Here is a 22,912-nt window from a genome sequence, read left to right as displayed (position 1 = left end):
CTTTTTCATCCTCACAAAAGTGTGGTCCATAATCCATTGTTAATAAATGTTTGTTGAAAGAAATAAATGCTAACCCTTTGGTTCAGTATTTCATTTTACCTTTGGGTTATTAGGAGTTAACTTCTGCCCTTCCCTACCCTGACCTAGGCTAATGCTTCTGTTATGTTAAATCTTATTAAACCATATTTTGGTCATACTATTTTTCTTTATAACAAAAGCAATTAATTACTCCATATTCTAAATGCCTAGATAGCTTTCAGGACACTTTACAAGCTGATCCCACCCCATCTACTCAACATCTTCTATTTCAGTAGAGTACGATAGTGGTGACACTAAACTTACAATAATTTGATTATACTTGTTCAGCAATAACAGTAACTCTTAAAAAATGTGTCAGCAATGCAACTGCCATTCTACTCAGAACATATGCACTGACAAAACTGAGCCCTAAAATGTTAACTCACATAAAGAAAAACCTAACAAACATATGTACATATTTTAATAATGGCCTGACCATTGAAAAATAGTGTTGAAACAAGTCTAGTTTCACCAAATCTTTAAGGACCTAATTTTATAATTAAGGGGTTTTATTTATTTATTTTTTTAAAGATGAAAACCATAGAGAAACACTGACTAAAAGCTGATTTTAAAAAATCAGACTCTAAGGAGAAAGACGATCATAAACAGGAACAGCCACTAAAGTTAGAATTTTCAAATATTTGCTCAAGTGCTTCAAGCAGTGAAACACTTGAAAATTTTATAAATGTGATCCTGCTACATCACTATATATGTGATAAATTTACATGTGCATGAAAGATGTGTGGCTATGCTTAAAACCATAAATGTATTTTACAGGTGGTTTAAGGGGAGTTTTAAGATATTTTGGCCATATTGAATTTTCAACTTAAAAGGGCTCTAGAATCAATTCGCAAATCATATTTAACTCTACAGTATTAGAGAATTCACATAAATAGGTCTTATTAGATTGATCAAAGCTGAGCAACTTTCTTTGCTCAAGAGACAATATAAAAAAATTACAAACTGTCTTATTTTTCATAAAGTATACCTTGATCAGGATATTAATAAGTACATCTGTGTTATACAATTCTATCAATAAAGGAATAAGCTAAAATTTATAAAATACATAAATTGCTTTATAATAGCTAATTGTAATACTAACTTTGAAGGAGTTATAATACTAACTTTAATACTAACTTTAATACTAACTTTGTAATACTAACTTTAATACTAACTTATAATACTAACTTTAATACTAACTTTGTAATACTAACTTTAGAAATTGATTGGTTCATTTATTAACTTATAAGTAGCTTTAATATTAAATTCTTGGTCAGTTGTCAATCCACTTTCTGTGAAACACAAGATTTTCATCAGCCACTATTCTTAATCACAAGTCTTTAACGTTTAAGAGATAACCCACTCACTCACAGCTACCTTCTATTCTTACTTCTCTTTTCTCTATTTTCCCCCTTCAAAAATCACACCAACTGGCTAACTTTCCTAGCTGGACCGTCTACTCCCTATTTTGATTTTATACATGTTTCCAAATATATCCCCTCAAAACAAGGCAAATGTCTCACATGCATCAAGGAGTAGAAATTTTAAGAGAAGTTATAATGGGGCAAATTTTTCCAAACATTGTCTTAGCAGTGGTAAAGGGAAAAACACTGTCATACAAACCTAAGCAAAAAAATCAGGCAGATTCCCAAGAAAAGGATGAGAAAGGAGTCAGCTGTTTAGGGCTGACTACAGCACATACTTTAAACCGTATATACAAAAGAGGTTCCTAGTCCCAGCTCAACAGCTAGGGGGAACATAAAAGATCTTGGCCTTCTAAACTCCGTAAAAGCGCAAAGTTTTTATTTTCCTCAAACTGTACACAAGTGCCTATCACTATGTTTGGCACTCTATAGGTATTCAAATATCGGTTGAATGAATGAATGAACAGGATAGAAACTGAAGTCAAAAAGAATGTGTTCCAATGGAAGTTATTTTTTTGTGTCATTTTTTTGGTCAGGAGTACTGAGCGGATCCTCGAGTGAATATTTTGTTATCTGTAACAGAGCATATTCATAATTTGGGGTCTAGTTCAAGCACAGCACTTCTCTAGGATACCTCCCTTGATTACGCCAAACTGAAACTCTCAAATCTCTTCTTTCAACCAGCTATTTTAAAATAATTTTGATATATTGTGAAATATCTTGTATAAAACATATGTGTCTAATCTGAAAATTAATACAGTGAACACCACTTGTTACCTCCATCCGGGTTACTAGAACAGTGCACATACCTTAGAAGCCCCTTGCTTGCCACTGTTCAGTCACACCCTACTCCTTCTCTCCAGAAATATCATTATATTGACTTTAGTGAGGATCATTTCCTAACTGTTCCATCATAAAATTAAAAAAGTCTGACAATATTAAACCTTCGTGGAGAATGGTGCAACAGGACCTCACATGCCACTGTTAGTGATAAATTAAATTGTATATGTGTTTAAATACACATGTAGAAATGGAACTGATTTCCTAGGATGCATAAATGGTCAAATTTATTTAACTGTTTTAAATAACTGTAAAAATTTAATCTGTGGAGTACAGTACTGCGAGTCCTTGGCTGAAGGCTAAGCTACATACATGGAGGACAAAACTTCCTGAGACATACCCAAAAGTGCTGAAGAAATAAACTAAAAGTCCAACAGTGTTGGGAGATAGTGAACATACAGACCCAGAAGAGAATACAAACCCCTTTTTAACCACTCATTAACACCCTGATATACTTTAAAAATTAGGCCATGCTATAGAATAAAGCCCTCACCCTATAGTAAGACCCACTTTAGATTCCCTAGCAGAGCCTAACACAAAACCTGACAGGATGCTGAAAGAGACAGAGTTTGAAAGTTAAGTTCTGTCAAGTTAGAGAGGCTTTCTACAGATCTGACCAAAGAGTAAAACCAAGCCCACACAATTCCAAATTGTACAGCCAATAAATAAAAAAGAAAGAAAAAGAAAGACATTCCTCAGAAGAAAATGACATAATCTATAATCTCTACAGTATAATAGGTACAATGTCTGGTAAAAAAAAAATAGATATTAGATGTGAAAAGAAGCAGAAAAATATAACTCGTAGTCAAAAAAAAGGCAGTCAATAGAAACTGTCTTCTAGATGTCTCAAATGACGCATTTTAACACAGGGACTTTAAAACAACTGTTATATGTTTATGTTTGATGAACCTAAAGAAAAATATGGCCTTAATAAATGAATAGATAGGGAATCTCAGCAGAAAAAAGTAATCTACAAATAATCCTGAAATTGTAGAACTAAAAAGAGTGGAGATTATAGACAAAAGTTAGTAAAATTGAAGATAGATCTATAGACATAATATAACCTATAAAACGGAGAAAAGAAAACAGAAAAAAACCTCAGGGGTCTGTGAAACTATCAAATGGTGCAACTAAATTCTAAAAATTAAAAAAATGAGTAAGAAATAACAGGAAGAAATAATAGCTGAAATTTTCCCAATTTTGAAGAAAAACATCAAACTATTGGTCCAGGAATTATAGCCAACTCTAAAATAAATAAATTAAAAGAAATTGAGACACATCATAGTTAAACTGCTGAAAATCAAGGGTATAGCAGAAAACTTGAAAGCAACCAGAGTGGAGATAAAGACTTATTACATACAAGGGAACAACAATACAAATAATGTTTGACTTCTCATTAGAAAAGTAAAGGCCAGAAGACGATAGAATATCATCTTTAAGATGCCAAAAGGAAAAAATGAAAATCCAGATTCTATATAGTGAAGATACCATTCAAAAATTAAAGTGAAATAAAGACATTAGGAGGAAAACCGAAGCTGAGATGACTTGCTGTCAGCAGACCTGCAGTACAAGAAATGCGAAACAATGCTCTACAGGATGAGAGGAAAATTATGTCAGACACTTACAGAACAGAAATAAAAAGGGTAAATATAAAAGACTGCTTTTTTCTTTTCACAATTTACTTAGAAGACAACTGTTAGTTTAAAGCAAAATAACATTTTCAGATAGCATTTATAATATATGTGAAAGGATATGATAACAGCAGAGGACAATAGCACAAAAGTAGTGGAATTATATTTTTGTAATTGCAAATTATGTATTTGTAAACCAAAAAGTATTAAATGCCAAGTGAGACATGAAAATTGATGCGTAGTACCATAATGGCTCTGCATAGATTTTGAAATGTTAAGGAGCATATTATTAGCTGTAGAGTAACCACTTAAAAAAATGTTTACATGAGCATAAATAAGAAGCCAAAGGAGGAAATAAAACAATATTATAAAATATTTGATTAGCTCAAAGAGGTCACAAGAGTAAAAACATTAAAACTTAATCAGACCTAATTATCCAATGCCTACAAGTAACCCTTTTGTTCCTTCTCGCACTTGCACAGTATTTTAGTTTTCTAACATCTTTACTCTATGAGGTAGAGAAGACGAGAATGATCCCCATCTGAGGTTCAGAGGTTAGTTTTTGGTCCAGAATTGCACTTAGTGGAACTTGCACATAAGTTGACTCCTGGTCAGGAACAGGCCCCAGCTTTGCCGGAGAGGTTCTCAGTTTGGTGTTCTTCTCCAATGAGAAGAGCAACAGCTCAAGTGGTGGCAATAAGGGAAAATTTAGGGTACTTTCCTCTTGCCAAGTCAGTATGATGCTAGTGTCTCTGACTGCCAGGTGATGATGTAGCATCTCCTGGTAAATCTGTATACCATTTCCAGCTATATACCAAAGACTTCACAAAAATAAAGCTCTTCTGACCATCTGCAACAATTACAGATAAAGGCCTGGCTGCATTTGTAAGGGGACTGCAGCAGGACACAGTGAAGTAGTCAAAAAAATCAGAGTGAATAACAGCAACAGGTCTCCCAAGGGTCCAGGCTCCACAAATTTCAGATCATCATCTGGGTCAAAGCAGGAAAGAGAACCCATCTGCAGTGTAGCTTCTCAACAATGTGCCTGCAGATGGTTTGGATGATCTAGCAACTGGAAATGTTTTCTAATACGACAAAAAAACAGTAAATCCAAGAACTCTGAGAATTGACACTTAGACCACAGGAGATAACTTCACATAATACTCCAAAAAGTACTGGACGAAGGGTGCATATGCACAATCGCAAATGCTGTGAACCTAAAGATGAGATTGACTGACCAATGTGATGATTCGGAAGCTTCCAATGTGAAGGTTTTCCCTGAAATGCTGAAAACAAAAGTACGAGCATATTTGGGTTTCCACACGAGCAACTTGGACATATCAGATGATAATGTGACTGAGGAACTGGTTGTTTTGTGTTGTGTATTTCAAAACTCTTAATTCTTCCTCCTAATACCTTACTCTGACTTTCTCAGATTACTTTTTTTCTCATGGGCAACATGAGGTCCCAAGTCAGCTGAGGAAATGGTTTCTCTCCCTTGTCCTGCAGATTCAAACTAAAATCTCTACTTAGGGAGAGACAGCAGGAGAGACAGCCTAGGCAATTCCTGAGCCTCACGAGCCCAGCAGCTAGCTCACAGTATGAGTAGCAGACTGGGGCCCACCACTCTGGGATGGAAGTCCTACCTTTATGTCTTTTGTTAATAAAGCCTTCAACGCTACAAGCTGACACCACCATCCCAAAGAGACCACTGCACAAGAAGACAAATACTTGGATGCAAAAAAACAAAAAACAAAAAACAAAAACCAAAGACAGGCTCAACTTTCCATGACTTTAGCCCAAAGAGCAACAACGCTGCAGCTGTGATAAGTCAACCAGCTTCGGCTTCCCTCTTCCCTCACACATCCCCGTTCAAGCTAGACTGTTTTTAGCATCATTATGCAATCGGCCGTAAAGAAGAATGAATTAAACATACGTGTGCAACGACTATTAGAAACTGTTCGTATTAGAATCCCTGTGTATCCTACTCCCGCCCTCAAAAAACTATCCCAAACCTAACTCATGTGATAATTAGTCCTGACTTGTCTTTACATTACCTTCTATGTATGTATATGCTTCTGAAAAAATACATGTTTGACTTGACCTGTTATTGAGCTTTATGGAATCAAACTTTGGTAACCTTAAGTTATTGCACTCAGCATTGTTTTCTAGATTCATTGATAAAGATGTGTATAGTTGTCCTTCATTTTCACTGCAATATAGCATCACTTTACTATACCACAACATACCAGTCAATGGCTGGTGGACATTTTGAAACCACAACATATCAGTCAATGGCTGATGGACATTTTGAAACCACAACATATCAGTCAATGGCTGATGGACATTTTGATTATTTCCAATTTGTAAATATAATGAACAAGCCTGCTATACTGTCATATATTATTCCTGATGAACACTTCTAAGTACTTCGAGGGCAGTACAGTTCAATAAGCATAATGAAACGCAAGTAACTGAAAAATTTCTAGTAGCTGCACTAAAAAAGGTAAAAAAATATTTTTACTTTAACCGAATACTTCAATATGCAATAATGATAAAAATCATTGAAATATTTTACATTCTTTTTTCTAAGTCTTAAAAATCCAATATTGTACATTAGAGCACATCTCATTTTAGACTAGCCACATTTTGAGGATTTGATAACCACACGTGGTTAACGGCTACCATATTTGAACAATGCAACTCAAGAGCATATTCCCGAGGTGGTGAGCACAAGGCATGGTTTCACAATTTTTGTTCTCACATGGATTAATGGAGTTCTCCTTCCAAACACTCCCATACACGTCTGTCTGATGTTTTAACTTTGCTAATGTGGGTTTCATGAAACACTTCATTGAAACTTTAATTTGTATCTCCTTGAATAAGGTTGAAACCTTTTCACGATTTCAATCACTTGGATTTCTGCTTTTGTGAAATGCTTGTTCATTGTTTTATCTATTTTTTTTACTGAATCTTGTATTGATTTGTACTTCTCTACACATTAGTTTTATAATACATATCAAACCAAGAATGGAACCACCTTTTTATCACCTTGTAGGCTACCTATGTACTCTTTTTGATATTTAATGAAAAACCTTTATGGCAAATATTTTGATCTTGTCCTTAAAGATTTTGCTTTTTATTTCCACTTAGGAAACCTTTTCCTACTCTAAGATCATGAAGATCTTTTTCCCATTTCCCATTTGCCCCAAGAAAACTCGCTGGCAGCACTTATAGCTGCAGTGTTTACCCCAAGTTAACTCATGGATTACAGTCCTAACCTTACCCCTAAAGTTTACCATACAACTCCCATGATTGTCAGAGAATTATATCAACACAGGACTGATGCAGTCGTGACAGCTTGTTTGAACAGAAAACAGATGCCAAATGATCTGAGAAAAAAGGAAGGATTGCAATGGGGATGACTGCAGCCAGATTCTGTGGTGAACCTATGGCACTGAAATGGTGTCACAAGGAGGAGGTGACAATGTTGTCAACATTCCACAATGATACTGTGATTAAAGGAGACAACAGAAATGGGAAGAAAACGAAGAAGTCGTGTTGTTGTGGACTATGACGAGAATATGGAGCAGTGGACTCAGCTGATCACATACTCCTCATCCGACTGAGCGCAAAAGGCGCAAACTTTGGTGTAAGAAATTCTTTCGTCACCCTCTAAACATTACAGTGCTGAACTCCTACATCCTGTTCCAGAAGGACAGTCCTGAGCACATGATCAGTCATGTAAACTTCAGACTGACATTGACTGAAAGAATGCTGGAAAAGCATCACAAGCCAGGGTAGCAATGTCTTCGAGGTCGTCCGTGCTCTAGTGATGCCACACCCTTTTTGCCTGTCTGGAAGTCATTTCCTCAAGAGCATACCACCAACATCAGGGAAGCAGAGTTCAACTGGTCACTGCAGGTTGCTGCTCACACAGCGACAAGAATGGCAAGATACAGAGAGAAACGCAATATTTTTGGGTGGAACGTGATGTTCCACTTTGTGTTGTTCCATGCTTTGAAATTTACCACAGGAAAAATATTATTAAATACTGATCGCCATATACATTCCTGTTACCTTAGGATTAGAGACAAGATCTGTTTAGAAAGAACTCCAACGTTGTTATTTCTTAATAGCTTTATGCTTTTGTCCTCCACTGGAATAGATTGGAATGACACTATAAAGCAGAAGTCTATAATTTCATTTTTTTCGCCACACAATTTTTCAAGTACCATATATTAAAATTCAGATCTCCTCTTTGATTGGTAACCACATCTGTCATTTACCAAGCATGCATCTATGCATACAACTGTCTATGGATTTATTCCATTTCTATGGTTTATCTTATAGCTTCCATCTACTAAAAAAAAGCTGCTATGCCTTTAGTTTCTTATCTTTTACATTTCCACATATATTTTAGAAATCAGCCTATTAAATTCCTAGAAAGAATCTGTTGAAATATGTATTGGTTTTAATTGACTTTTGAATCTCTTTGGAGAAAATTATCCTTAACCACAACAAAGCTTTCAAATATGACTTCTGGTATTCCTCCCCCTATTTATGTCTTCACGAACACCTCAGTTACTATAACACATTCCTTAAAAGTCTGCTGTACCCTTTTAAAGGTCTATTCTGTGGTAGGCAGAAGGGCCCCTCAAAGATGTTCAGATCCTAATCCCTGCAATTTGTGATTATGCAAAATACATGCCACAAAGGGATTTGCAGATTTAAGATTTCTAATAAGTGACCTTTAGATAGGGATCTTACCATAGATTATGTAGACAACTTTCTCCAACCACAGCAGAAGCAAATGTCAGAGAGATGCAAAGTAGGCTCTTCTACCAGTTGCTGATGATCTAAAGGCTATAATTTGACCAAGAGTGTAGGTGGCCTAAAAGAGTTGAGAGGCTACAGACAGCCAAAAAGGAAATGAGGGACCTCAACTCTACCCAAAGCTACAAAGATCTGAATTCTACAAACAATCTGAATGAATTTGTGATTTGCACATAAAAAACATACAAATAAGAGCCCAGGCAGGAGGGCCTGGATTAGAAACACCAGCTGAGTTTCTCTGGACTTCTGATCTACAAGATAATAAATTCATGTTGTTCGAAGCTGCCAGATCTGTAATTTCTTTTGGCAGCTATAGAAAATATAGATTTTTAAGAAAATGAAATCTTAAAAGTTAATATTCCAACTGCTGTTGTGTAGAAATTCTCTGGATTAAAAAAAAACAATTAACTAGAACACTCGTTAAGCACTTACCAGTTCTAATCACTCACCCATATTCCTTTCTAGCCCTTATCCTTTTGTTTGCCTTGCAGGTCGATAATACCCAACACATTTGATAGATTTGACAGTGAGCATTATCTTATTCTGATTAGAAGAGATTAGTTTCAACATTTCGCCACTCAGAAAGACCTGTTTGTTTTATACGGGGTTTTGCAGAAACCCTTTATGAAGCTATTCTTTTATTCTTGTTGCTAAAAAAGATCTCATTTATGCATGTTGACTTTATCGAATGCATTTTCTGTATTTATTAAAGCGATCACAATCTTTTCTTCAATCTATCTGTTCATGAGAATTGTATTTATTGACTGATTTTTTCTAATGTCGAATCAACTTGATTACTGAAATAAAAAAAAACAGTACTGATCTAGTGTGCTAAAAGATTGTTTCAGAATATTTATACCAAGATTTCCTGTAATGCTTCTCATTTATACTCTTGTGAATTCCTCATTCCCTTATCAATATTGTTATGCTCTTCTCATAAAATTAGTGAAGTAGTCCCTCTTTTTTTACCCACTCATTCAACAAATGAATCCTTACTATTAGCTCTATTGACTGAAAATAGTTGGGCATGGCTGGAATTATTTCAATTTTAGAAGAATTTGCTAATAAAGCCAGTTATCTTCAATTTTGAATATTTAAAAAAATGGTTGAGTAACTTACTTTCTTTTCCATATATAAAAATACATGTGTAATATATATTTTTCTAAAAAATTTTCCCATGGAAATGTTCAAATTATTGGGCTAAAATATCTTTTAAAATGTCTTCATGATCAGTAATTACATCCCATTTTCATTGCAGCTGTATTATGTATACTTTCTCTTTTTGTCCTGTTTTATTATTTTCAAAGCGTTAATAGCACTATAATTGAAATGAAAAAAAAAACATTGAATTGTACACTGTAAATGCAGGCAACTAGTTGTCTATTACATTTCATTAAAGATTAAAATATCTTTTAAAATGTCTTCATGATCAGTAATTACATCCCATTTTCATTGCAGCTGTATTATGTATACTTTCTCTTTTTGTCCTGTTTTATTATTTTCAAAGCGTTAATAGCACTATAATTGAAATGAAAAAAAAAACATTGAATTGTACACTGTAAATGCAGGCAACTAGTTGTCTATTATATTTCATTAAAGACGGAAAAAAAGAATTAAGAATTGGTAGAATGGATTCTCTATTAGATCTAGTTAATTATACTATTTATTATTTCCTGTCATATTTTATGGGTTTATTTTGCTAATTCTTTTTATAACTTCTTGAGACATTTCTAACTTGTAGTTCTTGAAAGCTACAGCAGGTTCTATTATTATTTACAGCCTGAATTCCCTATGTTATAGGACTATGCATATCCACACACTGTAAATTACCTTTCATGCCTTTTGAGGCTATACATCCCCAGCCAACAGGCACAGCCATGTGATTTGCTTTAGCCAATAGAATGTGAGCAAATGTACATAAACATCACCTTTGAATACAACTGTACACTTCAGTTCTGTCTTGTTTATTCCCCCTGCTATGTGAATGAATGAACCATTGCTGCATAGGGGCTGCTCCTTCAGCATGAATCGCAAAATGGGAAGAAACTTAGAGCAGGAACACACATACAGAGTGCTACAACAGCCAACTCACAACCACTGTCAAGCAACGTGAGAAATTTTTACTTTAAGCTTTTGATATTTGGGGGGAGAATTTTTAAACAGCAAAAGTAATATTGGGGATAGACCTTAAATTCAAGCATTTTTCCTAACAGATTTGCATTTATGCCTATCTCTTTTAAGTACACCTTTTCAATACAGTTATTAGATTTTCTAATTCCCATTAAGACTATGACTTCTACTTTAATGAGTTATTTAAAATATATGTCTCAAAACATACTAGGTTTTAGTATTCTGCTTTTTAACTTTTATTAAACACTAATTCTACTAATGTGTTTTATGTAATATCAGTGCTTTAAAATTTGCTTTATAAACCACTGTAGGTAAAAGTACTATAGATATGCTCAAAAAGAATATGCAATCTGTAGTTGTTAGGTACCAAGCTGTATCTCAAATTATTCTAATTTTTTATTGTTTACTTAGGGGGTAAATGAAGTCACCAATTACAATTAGATTTGTTCTATCAATTTTTGTTTCATATATTTGAACATTTGATATTAAGTACATCAAATTTTAAGGTATACTTTTTGATGGAGTTCTTTACTCAATTACAAAAGGACAATTTTTAACACTAGGAACGCTTTTTTGTGTTTAAGTCACTTTGTAAGTCTCTCTGATATTAATATACACACAACAACTTTTTTTGGTTACTTTATTTGGTAAATAGCTCAGTCTTCTTGTATAATTTTTACTTCTAATTGGGAAAAAAAATTGCATAACAAAATTCACCATCTTAACCATCTTTAAGTGTACAGTTCTATAACGCTGAATATATTTATTGTGTAATAGATATCCAAAAATTTTTTATTCAGAAAAACAAACTCTATACCCATTAAACAGCAGCCATTTCCTCTTCCCACCATCAACCACCACTCTACTTTGTGTCTATGAACTTGACTACTTTAGTACCTCATATAGGTGGAATCATACCATATGTTACTTCCTTATTTCATTTAGCATGTCCTCAAAGACCACCGATGTTGTGGCATGTGACAGATTTTCTTCCTAAGGTTGAATAATATCTCATTGTATGTATACAACATGTTTTGTTTATCCATTCATCTGATGAACATCTGGGCTGTTTCCACTTTTCTGGCTATCATGAATACTGCTGCTATAAACACTGGTGTGTAAATATCTCTTTAGTTTTTTGAGAAACGCTCATTGTTTTCCATAGCAGCTATATCATTTTCTGTTGCTACCAACACTATGTTCAACAGTACCAATTTCTCCACATCCTCTCCAACAACTGTTATTTTCTGGATTTTGCTTTTTATTTTGAAAGTAGTCTTCCTAATGAGATACAATATATTTCATTGTAATTTCGATTTACATTTGGAACTCGAGCATCTGTGATTTGGGGAATCTGCGGGTCCTGGAACCAATCCCCTGCAGACAGTGAGGGACAACTAGAGTTAACTCATACGCAGATTTTCAATTGCACATAGTTATAAAACTGGTATCTTATTGTGATTTTGATTTTTCATTGAGTTATTTATCTTTTTTATTATTAAATAAGAGTGCTTTATATATTATAAATACCAGTCTCATTAAATATATAATTTGCAAATATTTCTCCTAACCTGTTGCCTTAAATATATTACTTTTAACGTATTTACAGCCAAATTCAGCTCCCATATTATCCTATACACCGTCCCCCCACAGCTTCCCCAATCTCAACATCTTGGATCAAGTTTTACTTTTCTTACAATCAGTGAGCCTACACTGACACATCATAATCACCCAAAGTCCACAGTATACATTAGGGTTCACTCTTGGTGTTGTACATTCTATAGGTTTGGACAAATGTCCAATGACATGTATCCATTATTATAGTATCATACAGAGTATTTTCACTGCTCTAAAAATTACCCAAAGTCTGTAGTTTACATAGGTTTCACTCTTGGTGTTGTACATCCCATGGGTTTGGATATGTGAATAATGATGTGTATCCACCATGATACTATCATACAAAATAGTTTCACTACAGAAAAGTCCTCTGTTCTATCTATTCATCTCCTCCCACTCCCCAACCCCTAGCAGTCACTGATCATTTTACTGCATCCATAGTTTTCCATTTCCAGAGTGTCGAATAGTTGATATCATAGTATGTAGCCTTTTCAGATTGGATTCTTTCACTTTGTAACATGCACTTAAGGTTCTTCCATGTCTTTTTAGCACTGCATAACATTCCATTTTCTGCATGAACCAGTTTATCCATTCACCTACTGAAGGATATCTTGGTTGCTTCCAATTTTGGCAGTTATGAATAAAACCACCATAAACATCCATATGCGGGTTTTTGTGTGGACATAAGTTTCAGTTCCTCTGAGTAAGTAGTAAGGAGGGCGATGACTGCATCGTATGGTAAGAGTGTCTAGTTTAGTAAGAAGCTGCCCAAGTATCTTCCAAGGTGGCTGTACCATTTTATATTCCCACCACCAGTGAATGAGAGTTCCTGTTGCTCCACATCCTCTCCAGCGTTTGCTGTTGTCAGTGTGCTGGACTTTGGCCATTCTCATCGGAATGTTGTGGTCATCTTGTTTAAATTTACATTTCCCTGATAACATGATGTGGAACATCTTTTTATTTGCTTATTTGCCATCTGTATATCTTCTTTATGATATTGTTTAGATTTCTGATCATTTTTTTTTAAATTGGGATGTTTGTTTTCTTATTGTTGAGTTTTAATAGTTCTTTATTTATTTTGGATTACAGTCCTTTATCAGATGTGTCTTTTGTAAATATTTCACCTCTTTCGGTGGCTTGTATTCTCATTTTCTTGACAGTATCGTTCGCGGAGCAAACTTTTTTTTTTTTTTTCCATTTTAATGAAGTCTAGCTTATCAGTTATTTCTTTCACAGATCATGTCTTTGGTGTTGAATCTCTCAACATTTTACCAAATGGTTTTAAGCAGTCACTGATGAATGCTCCCTAAATCCTCAATTTTATTAGAGTTTAAATATACAACAGGTCCTTGAATAATGTCATTTTATTCGACGTTGTTGAATACATTTGCCTACTGTATATCTTCTTTGACGAGGTGTCTGTTAAGGTTTTGGCCCATTTTTTAATCTAGTTGTTTTGATATTATTGAGTTTTTAGAGTTCTTATTATATTTATAATAATAGTCTTATCAGATATGTCTTTCTGCCCTTCTGTGACTTATCTTCTCATTTTGATAGTGGCATTTGCAGATAAGTTTTTATTTTAATGAACTCTAACATCGTTTTTTTTCAGTCATGGATCTTGATTTTGGTGTCTTATCTAAAAAGTCATCACCCGAACCAGGATCACCTAGGTTTTTTCCTATATTATCTTTTAGGAGTTTAATAGCTTTGTGTTTTGCATCTAGTTTTGTAATCCATTTTTGGATGATTTTTGTAAAAAAATGTAAGGTCTACATCTGGATTTGTATTTTTGCATGTAAATGTCCAGTTGTTCCATCACCATTTGTTGAAAAAACTATATTTTCTCCATTGTATTATCTTTGCTCCTTTGTCACAGATCAATTTACTATATATTCGAAGGTCTATTTCTAGGCCCTCTATTTTGTTCCATTGACCTATTTGTCTATTCTTCTACCAGTACACTCTGTCTTGATCACTGCAGCTTTACAGTAACTTTGAAATTGGATAGGATCAGTTCTCTGTTCTTCTCCTTCAATACTGTATTGGCTATTCTAGGTCTTTTGCCTCATCATATAAATTTTAGAATCGGTTGGTTGATATCCACAAAATAAATCCTGGAATCTTAATTGGAATTGCACTGAATCTGTAGATCAAGTTGGGAAGAACTGACAATGAGACTTTCTAAATGGAATAGCTGTCATTTAGTTCTTCCGATTTTTTCCATCAGTTATAGTATTCATCACATAGATCTTGAACATATTTTCTTAAATGTATACCTCAGTGCCTCACTTTTTGGGGTGGTAATATAAATGGTATTGTTTTTACTGTCCTTTCACTTTCTCTGTGGTGTCTTCTGCAGTACAAAATTTTAAAGTTTTGATTACATTCTATTTTTTTTTCTTTTGTTGCTAGTGCTGTTGTAACCACTGCCAAATGCATATTCATTAAGATTTTCTTTCATGTTATCCTGCAAAAGTTCTATAGATTTTGCTCTATATTTAAGTGTTTAACTCAATTTTTGTACATGGTAAGTCCGGGTGGCATCTAACTTATCCTTTTACATGTGGATATTTACTTGTCCCAAGACTACTGTTTCCCTATTGAATGATTTGGGCACTTTTCCCAAGAGTCAGCTGACCACAGATACATGGGTTTACTTCTAGACTTTCAATTATTTTCCACTGATCTGTATGTCTATCTTTATACCAGTGCTGGCATAAGTAAAGACTATGTATAAATCCTTCAACTATTTTTCTTTTTCAAGAGACTTTTAGCTATTCTGGGTCCCTTCCTTAATTTCCATAAACTACAGATCAGCTTTCCAATTTCTGCAAAGATGCCAGTTAGGATATTGATTTTGGTTTGATACTACTTTATGGTATGCACTTTCCCAATCTTTTCCTTTCAATGTTTTTGCTTATTTTTTTTGTTTATTTTGATGTCACATATAAGTAACACTGCTTGCACTTACTTACATACACTTTGACAATATGTATTCACTTTTGCTACTTAAATATTTGAGTTTAAACCTACCACCTCATTTTTGCGCTGGAGGCCCCCTTTCCCGTTTTCTCTTGTCTTATTCTCTCTTCCCTTTTTTCCTAATTAGGTTGTTCCCACTAGTTTTATTTTTAAATGGGTATCTTTCAAATTGCAACATGAAAACTTAAAAAAAACTAATCTTTCAAGACTAAAAAGTACCTTTTAATACTATTCACTTATAGCTCTCAAACTGTTAATGTTATATTAAATCTGTAAGCCACAGTTATTGTTTTATACAGTTAATATTTATTTAGATTTATTCAAGTATTTATCACTTGCTTTTGCTTGGCAGTTCTTTCTATATCTCTGGCATCTGGAATTACTTTTATACTAGCTTAGGAATTACGTTTGACGAAGCTTATATTTCACCCTCTTACTTGAAAGATATTTTTGCAAGGCATGCAATTATAAGTTGGTAGTTATTTTCCCTTGGTATAATAACACTATCATTCCATTGTTGCATTCAACTGTTACTGGTGGGAAGTCGGCATTTAGCTGTCCAGCCATTCCTCTGTCCTTGAAAGTAACTGGCCTTTTACCGTGGCTGCTCTACTCTGATACCTCTCCTCAGTACGGAAAAGGTCCTAGCTATTACCTCTTAAAATAGTGAGTGTGCCCCATTTTCCTTCTCCTTTTCTTCTGAAACTCCAATTAAATGTCTATCTTAGATCATGTTTATCACTCTATATATTTCTCATTTCTTTCTTGCTTTTTACCTTTTTCAGAAACAAAAAAGCTTTATATAATAAAATCTACTAGATGTTAAATTATACAAGCTACTCATTTTCCTTATAAAACAATTTGAGTAAATTCTTTGAGGTCTACTATAAAGGTGGAATGTCTTCACAAAAGAACTACATTTGCTTCTGCTAAGTTTCTGGAAAATTAACAGGCAACGATCACTTTCAATTTATGACTAGTGGTTACTTTAGTCACCCAGATAGTGTGAATTTTGGTTGCGTGATTATAACTTCTAAGCCAATTTTTTCCCCTCCTTATTCTACAAAGCACAACTGGGGAAATAATCTTTGTAGTCCTCTAGAGGAATAGATGAGAAAGCAAGTTAAGTTTTCTTTCATGGAGAGTATATTTCTTTTGAGTACCAGTTTAATGGAAAAAGGACTTCTTGTGGAATACCTAACTGTGGCTGGCCCCTATGTTTATGTCTTTTACCCCTATAATTTAGGTGGCTTTTGCAAAGGTGAACTCCTCAAACTCCCCAAGTTCCAAAATGGTCTCCAGGGCAAAACTGGTTTTAATACTCCACTTCTCTATGGTTTTATTCTGATAATAACTTACCTCGTAGATCTCCAAGGATTTTAAGTAGACATTTTCTCATCTATTAACAGGTCATTTTAATTATCTTCAGCAGTAAGGACATGCCAAAAACAGAGTGACTATACTCAATCTTGGTGCAGGTCAACATAGCTTCTGGATCCAGCAAAACTCGTTTTGCAAAGTCAGAAATGATCACCAAACTATCCTATCAATTTGGCATTCTTTTCATTTATATCTAAGTCTGTCAAGTTTCTCACACAATTGACTATTCTGTCCTCTTGAAACCAGTTCTTGGCTTCTACACACCACTTTCCTATACAACTCTTAAACGATCGTTCCTCAGGGCTCAGATCTAGATCTTCTCATTTCTGTATTTCCTGTCACCTTACATTACCGATATCCATCTCTTGGACGACTTTAATAGCTTCTCAACTGGATTTTTCCGTCACTCTTGTCCCATCTAATCCATCCACCACCAAACTAATCTGAGTGATCTTTTAAAAATAAAAATTAGATCATGCCCTGTTGCCTGTGTAAAAGACTTCAATGTGCTGTATTTGAACTTTAGATAAATGCCAAACGATTTAACATGGCCCACAAAACATTATATGATCAGACTCCTACCTACATATCCATAACTGTCCTCTTATATAATGTTGTATGAACAAGCTTTTTCCATTTCCTCAAACATACCAAATTCTCTACCATCAGTTCTTTGACACCTGCTTTTCCCTCTTCCTCAAATATGGTTTACCAGCTCTTCGCATGTTTCATTCTTACTCATATTTCCGATCTCACCGTAATTGTGACTTTCTCACAGGTAACCCAATCCAGTATCATAATTTGTAATTAAGTTCTTGCTGTGAGTTTATTTTAATGTCTGCTTTCTCAATTATTTGTTAAGAATCAGGCATGTAGAGACCCTACCATCTTCCCATTCCATGCCCAGGATCTAGCACAGTGTCTGGCACATAGTAGGAATTCAATAAACATTAGATGGTTGGCTTCTTTTCCTTTAAGCAGACCCACAGGAAAAGTAAAATTCTCATTAGATATTACATGTTAAGGACAGAATTAGAAATAAGAGGAATTAAGTTAGATAAGAATGTATGTAGGGATCAGTCTAAAAGAAGACATACTTATGAACAGACCTAAAATGCTGAGAGCCATATAGCCAAGATTATTTTCCCCTAATATTATCATGGGTAAAGCAGATGCTAGTTTTTAATTAACTCAATACATGGCCTTTAATTACTGTTGTGTTCACTTTAGAGCAAACAAATAATTGCCTACAAATAGCATATTTCTCAAGGAAGCCTGAAAGTCCATTATTTAGAACTCTGAAAACATTTTCCCACAGTACCAATATAATTCACAGTGGTTATTTTGTCCAAGTTAATTGGTTAGTTCATAATGTTTAATCCATAATTCATTTGTCCATTTTAACAAATATGAACTGAGCACTACTTTGTGCCAGGAACTGTTCTAGCACTGGAGATACAGTAGTGTGCAAATAAGACAAAAATTCCAATCCTCATAGATCTTATATGCGATTAAAACAGAAAACAAATGCAATATACAGAATGGCAGATGGTAAAGAATAAAGGAAGGTAGAGGGATAGGGAATGGAGGGAGGGCTATTTCAACGTATAACCTATTATTACTTGAATTTATTTCTACCTTTTTCTGTTCCAAAAAAGAAGTTAGATATTACTTACAGAACTTAAGAATCACAAAGTAATAATGCTCATACAAGGAAAGATTTTCAACGAAGAAACTTTATAAAAATACTTTGTTTCCCACAGCAGCAGGACAGAGAACTACTCAGGCTCTCACTCACTGACAAGCTACCATACCCTGAGGCAGAGTCTCCAAAAAACCAGTGGCTAGAGAAGAGGATGAAAGCAGTGATGGAAATTCCAGGAAAAAAAAAAAAAAAATGAAGAGCCAAAAAGGAAAGTATAATTCTTGTCGAGGATATGAATCTCAATGTGCACCTACTCCCATCTATTCAACTACTAAGTGGCCAGCTTTTCTTCCTACAAGTGTATATTTCTAACTAAGATCTCTTTCCTATTCGGCATATTATAGTTATACAACTTTTCCCTCCTTATTCTAGTCTTGAAACAAGTATTTAACTTTTGGGGGTTTTCTGATGAATTTAATGGCAGAAAAAGATCTCTTTTAATCCTTACCTATATCATAAAAATTCCTATCACAAGAATGCAGATGGCCAGCGAACTACCCTGGCACTCTCATATTTTACTTTAATAACTAGAATAAAGTACCAGGGTGTACAGCAGAATGCAAAAAGATAAAAAATTGGAACATGGCTTCAAACAGAATCCCCAGCGCAATAGCAATGATTGGACCAGGTGATACAATCAGCCAGTTAAATCTTTTATACTCGTCCACAACCAGTTCCACTACCACAGAACACGCATCATAGACTAAGGTTAGAAGGGTGGAAGCGGGCAACAAAAGTAACCCTGCTCTGAAGCCCTGCTCACATAGCTGGGGTGATTATAGCCAAATAAGGAATGAGCATATACACTAAGCCTGTCCATAACTTCAGTTTTTATTCCTTTTTATGAGAAAAGGCCTTATTATTTTCACCTGAAAAAAAGCAAGGGTTTTAGTCAGTGAGTGATAATATTGTTTTAGAAATTTAAGTATTTAATTTCACTGTCATTTTAATAAAGTAAATATCTCAGTTTGTGACTATCAGATATATTTCTGGGAAAAAATTAAAATCAATATAATTTATTTATATTCAAACTTTCATAAAATAAAGCCTCAAGTTTAGGGAAATATAAAAAACATATAATCAAAACATAGTAGCAGCAGAAAGATGCTGGCCAGAAACAATTACCTTTATGGCTGTGTGTACGTTTTCATCTTCCATCCATAGATCCTGTTCATAATAATATAAGCCATCATTAATAACTTTAGCAAGTTCAGATGTAATTTTTGCCCGAGACACGTGGCTGCCTGTTCGATCTCCTCCAGGATGTTTTCTCATGTAAGGTGGTGTCTGAGTCACTATCAAAATCTTGTTTAAATCCTGGTCATCAATTTCATAATCTGAATCATTATCAGACCAATCAGTAAATGTGTTTTTTTGTCCTATTTTTTCCATCTCTTCATCAAATAAAAAATCAAGTTCTTCTTGTTCTTGTTCATCTGGAAGATTTAGTTGATTTGATGCCTCTTCAGGTAGAGATGCTGATTCCTAATGAAAGAAACTGGTATTTTATTTATAGCAACTTTTCTATCACTTTTAAGATAAATGTCACATAATGATGTTACAAGTAATATCAAACTTGTATGCTCAATGACTAGTTTAACAGACAAATAGTAAAAGAAAATCAAGCCAGCATTATCCTGATCCAATAAATGTAATCAATAAACACTAAATTTAACATTAAAGAAAAAAATAGTTGAATAAAGGACGGATTATATTAAAGACTCCTTTAGAGTTTAAATGGTCCTTACACTATCAATTTTAAGATGAACAATTATTTTAAAATAAATGTTTAAATGTAGAGATTTTAAATATGAAGGAAAAAATATAACTCTTGAAATACATGAAATATGGTACAAATTTTTGTCAGTTTGAGTCCAGGACACCATCCTCCCTTGTTATCCAGGTTTGCCACAACATAAAAATTTATCAGGATCTTTAGAAAGTCTTGTTTAAGAAAACCACTTTAGGCTTTTGAAAATGACTCCAAGAGCAGGGGGAACTCTTGTAACATTTAAGTCTGCTATTTTAATTACCACTGCTAATTAAAAGTTATCTTTGATCAGGGTTTCTCAAACTTAGCACTACTGACTTCGCGGGCTTGATAATTCTTTGGGGTGTGTGTGTGGAGGTGGAGGGGTCCTATGCACTGTACAGATGCTTATCAAACTTAGCACTATTGACTTGCGGGCTTGATAATTTTTTGGTGTATGTGTGTGTGTGTGTAGGGGGGGGTGCGGGGGAGGTGTCCTGTGCACTGTTCATATGCTTAGCAGCTTTCCTGGCTTCTGCTCACAGGATGCAGTACTACTCTCCAAGTTGTAACAACCAAAAATGTCTTGAGACATTGCCCAATGCCCTCTGGTTTGGCAAAATATCACCATCCCACGTACCCTCCGTGGAGAATCACACTTAAATCCTGCATGCTTCCTTTCTTCATGTTCTGATTTTAGGGATAAAGAGCTCCATTCATAATAATCTTCAATATGATAAGCTTCTTCATCCTTTTCGCATGTAGGCCCATTTATTTTTAGTGACCTTTTTCTTATAGAGCTTACTTTCAATTTCTGAATCATTTGAGTAGCACTATTTACAAGTTTACTTTTGGTAAACTTTTTACATTAAGATAACTATACATTCACATACAGTTATAAGAAATGAGAGATCTCCTGTATTTTTTTTACTCAGTTGTCCCCCATATTAACATCTTGCAAAACTATAGTACAGTATCACAAATGAGACACTGATATAACCCAATGATCTTACTCATACTCAGTTTTCCCTAGTTTTATTTGTATTCATTTGTGTGTGTGGTTTAGATCAAAGAGTTTTTATCACATTGCAAAGTTTGTGTATCCAACCACCAAAAATACAGCAGTTCTACCACAAGGATCCCTATTTTTTCCTAACCACTCTCATCTCACTCCCTCATTTGCCTCCTTTCCTACTGTACATTATACCACCAAAACATATGTAACCCTAATCGGTACCTTTTACAAATAGTCATTTGTATGAGAACTTTACAAATAATTAACAAGGTTACAAATAATACAATAGGGTTATAAATCCAAAATTGAGATTGTCAGTTTTAAAAAAATCTGATTCAAAATTAAATTAGTCACAAGTAAAAAGGCCAAGTCAAAATATCTTTAAATAACATCCAGAAATAAATTATAAAAATTGATACCATATAACTCATTTTCAGCTGAGTAAAAGTGTTTACTGAAGGTCAATAGTTCCAATTTTTAAAAACTTCTCCAAATGTTATATATGTACCCGACAGAATTTACACTAACTTTATACTCCACCTACAACGTATCACACTTTTCTTTTGGTTTATATCAACTTACCTTCAATTTCACTGGGGATGGACGATGTCTCTTTTTTACTTCTATCCAAGGTTCTGAGTCGAAGTCAGGCAAACTGGTAGACAAACCTCTAGACATTGCTTGAAGAATACTTGTTTCAGTAATTTTCTTTGGGTTCAGTGGACTTCCAATTCTTGGAGAATTTGGGGCGGACTCTAAAATTTTAAGTTAGTTCTATAGTTAAAATAATGCTTTTATTACTGATAAAACTTTTTTCCCTTGGTCTTTTTTTCTTCACAAAAACATGATAAATCAACCTCATAACCTTTCCAATGATTTTCAAACCTGAAGAACATGTAGGATGTATTCAAATGAAACCAAAGAATAATAAATAAATGCAATGTCACCAACCCTTACACAGACCATTCAAACTTCTCAAGAATATCAATGTGAGTCACTAAGTATGACAATACATCTATGCAGGAGTCAATTCTCCACGAAATCTTAGGTTAATATCTATTACAAGGAAACTATGGACTCTCAAACGCAATTAAGCTGTAGTTATACTAAATGTCTGTTTTATTCAAGACAAAAACCAGTCCTTCATTTCTCTGCTAGGATTTACACTAAGGCAGCCATTACTCATATTTTTCACATTTCCTTTGTTTAACAAGGTTTACCTAAATGCAATGTGCCCACTTAGCTCTTAGTGAACAAAGGGCAGAATGTCATATCATTAAAGTGCACTGTCCTTTCTCAATAATATTTAAAACATTTCAAAACTTTGTTGGAATTATAAACGGCTATCTCCGTGCTATTTTTTAACCAAAGTAATTATAGATTCTGTAAGTAAAATTCAAAATGATTCCTTTATGAATTTCTTTTCCAAAAGTCAAAGAGTATTTAAACTTGCGTTGGACAAAGTGTTTTAAAAACAAATTTATACTGTGCAATTCTTAACATCATTTACTCCTCAAAGCC

The 22,912-nt window shown here is 34.2% G+C and overlaps 1 protein-coding gene across 5 annotated transcripts in view; it reads right to left on the bottom strand.

The window, feature by feature from the left end:
• Window positions 1-22,912, bottom strand: part of LARP1B (La ribonucleoprotein domain family member 1B) — a 78,472-nt gene that overhangs the window by 28,490 nt on the left and 27,070 nt on the right. For 3 of the 5 annotated variants that reach the window (XR_439268.3, XM_006917764.3, XM_025050912.1), the window contains exons 10-11: window positions 21,974-22,146; window positions 19,752-20,111 (exon numbers count right to left, since the gene is read on the bottom strand). Coding sequence is in view for 4 of the 5 variants with exons in the window: in XM_006917764.3 (XP_006917826.1) it covers window positions 19,752-20,111; window positions 21,974-22,146 (533 nt within the window). In the remaining variant the exon portion in view is untranslated. Of the gene's footprint in view, window positions 1-14,157; window positions 19,496-19,751; window positions 20,125-21,973; window positions 22,147-22,912 lie in introns of those variants that run through there. The other 2 variants (XM_015593921.2, XM_015593923.2) reach the window with 2 other exon arrangements.

The sequence above is a fragment of the Pteropus alecto genome, unplaced genomic scaffold (genome assembly GCF_000325575.1).
Source record: "Pteropus alecto unplaced genomic scaffold, ASM32557v1 scaffold17, whole genome shotgun sequence".
In the NCBI taxonomy this organism is placed as follows: domain Eukaryota; kingdom Metazoa; phylum Chordata; class Mammalia; order Chiroptera; family Pteropodidae; genus Pteropus; species Pteropus alecto.
The sequence above is the reverse complement of the archived record's forward strand: the minus strand, read 5'-3'. Positions and strand labels throughout refer to the sequence as shown.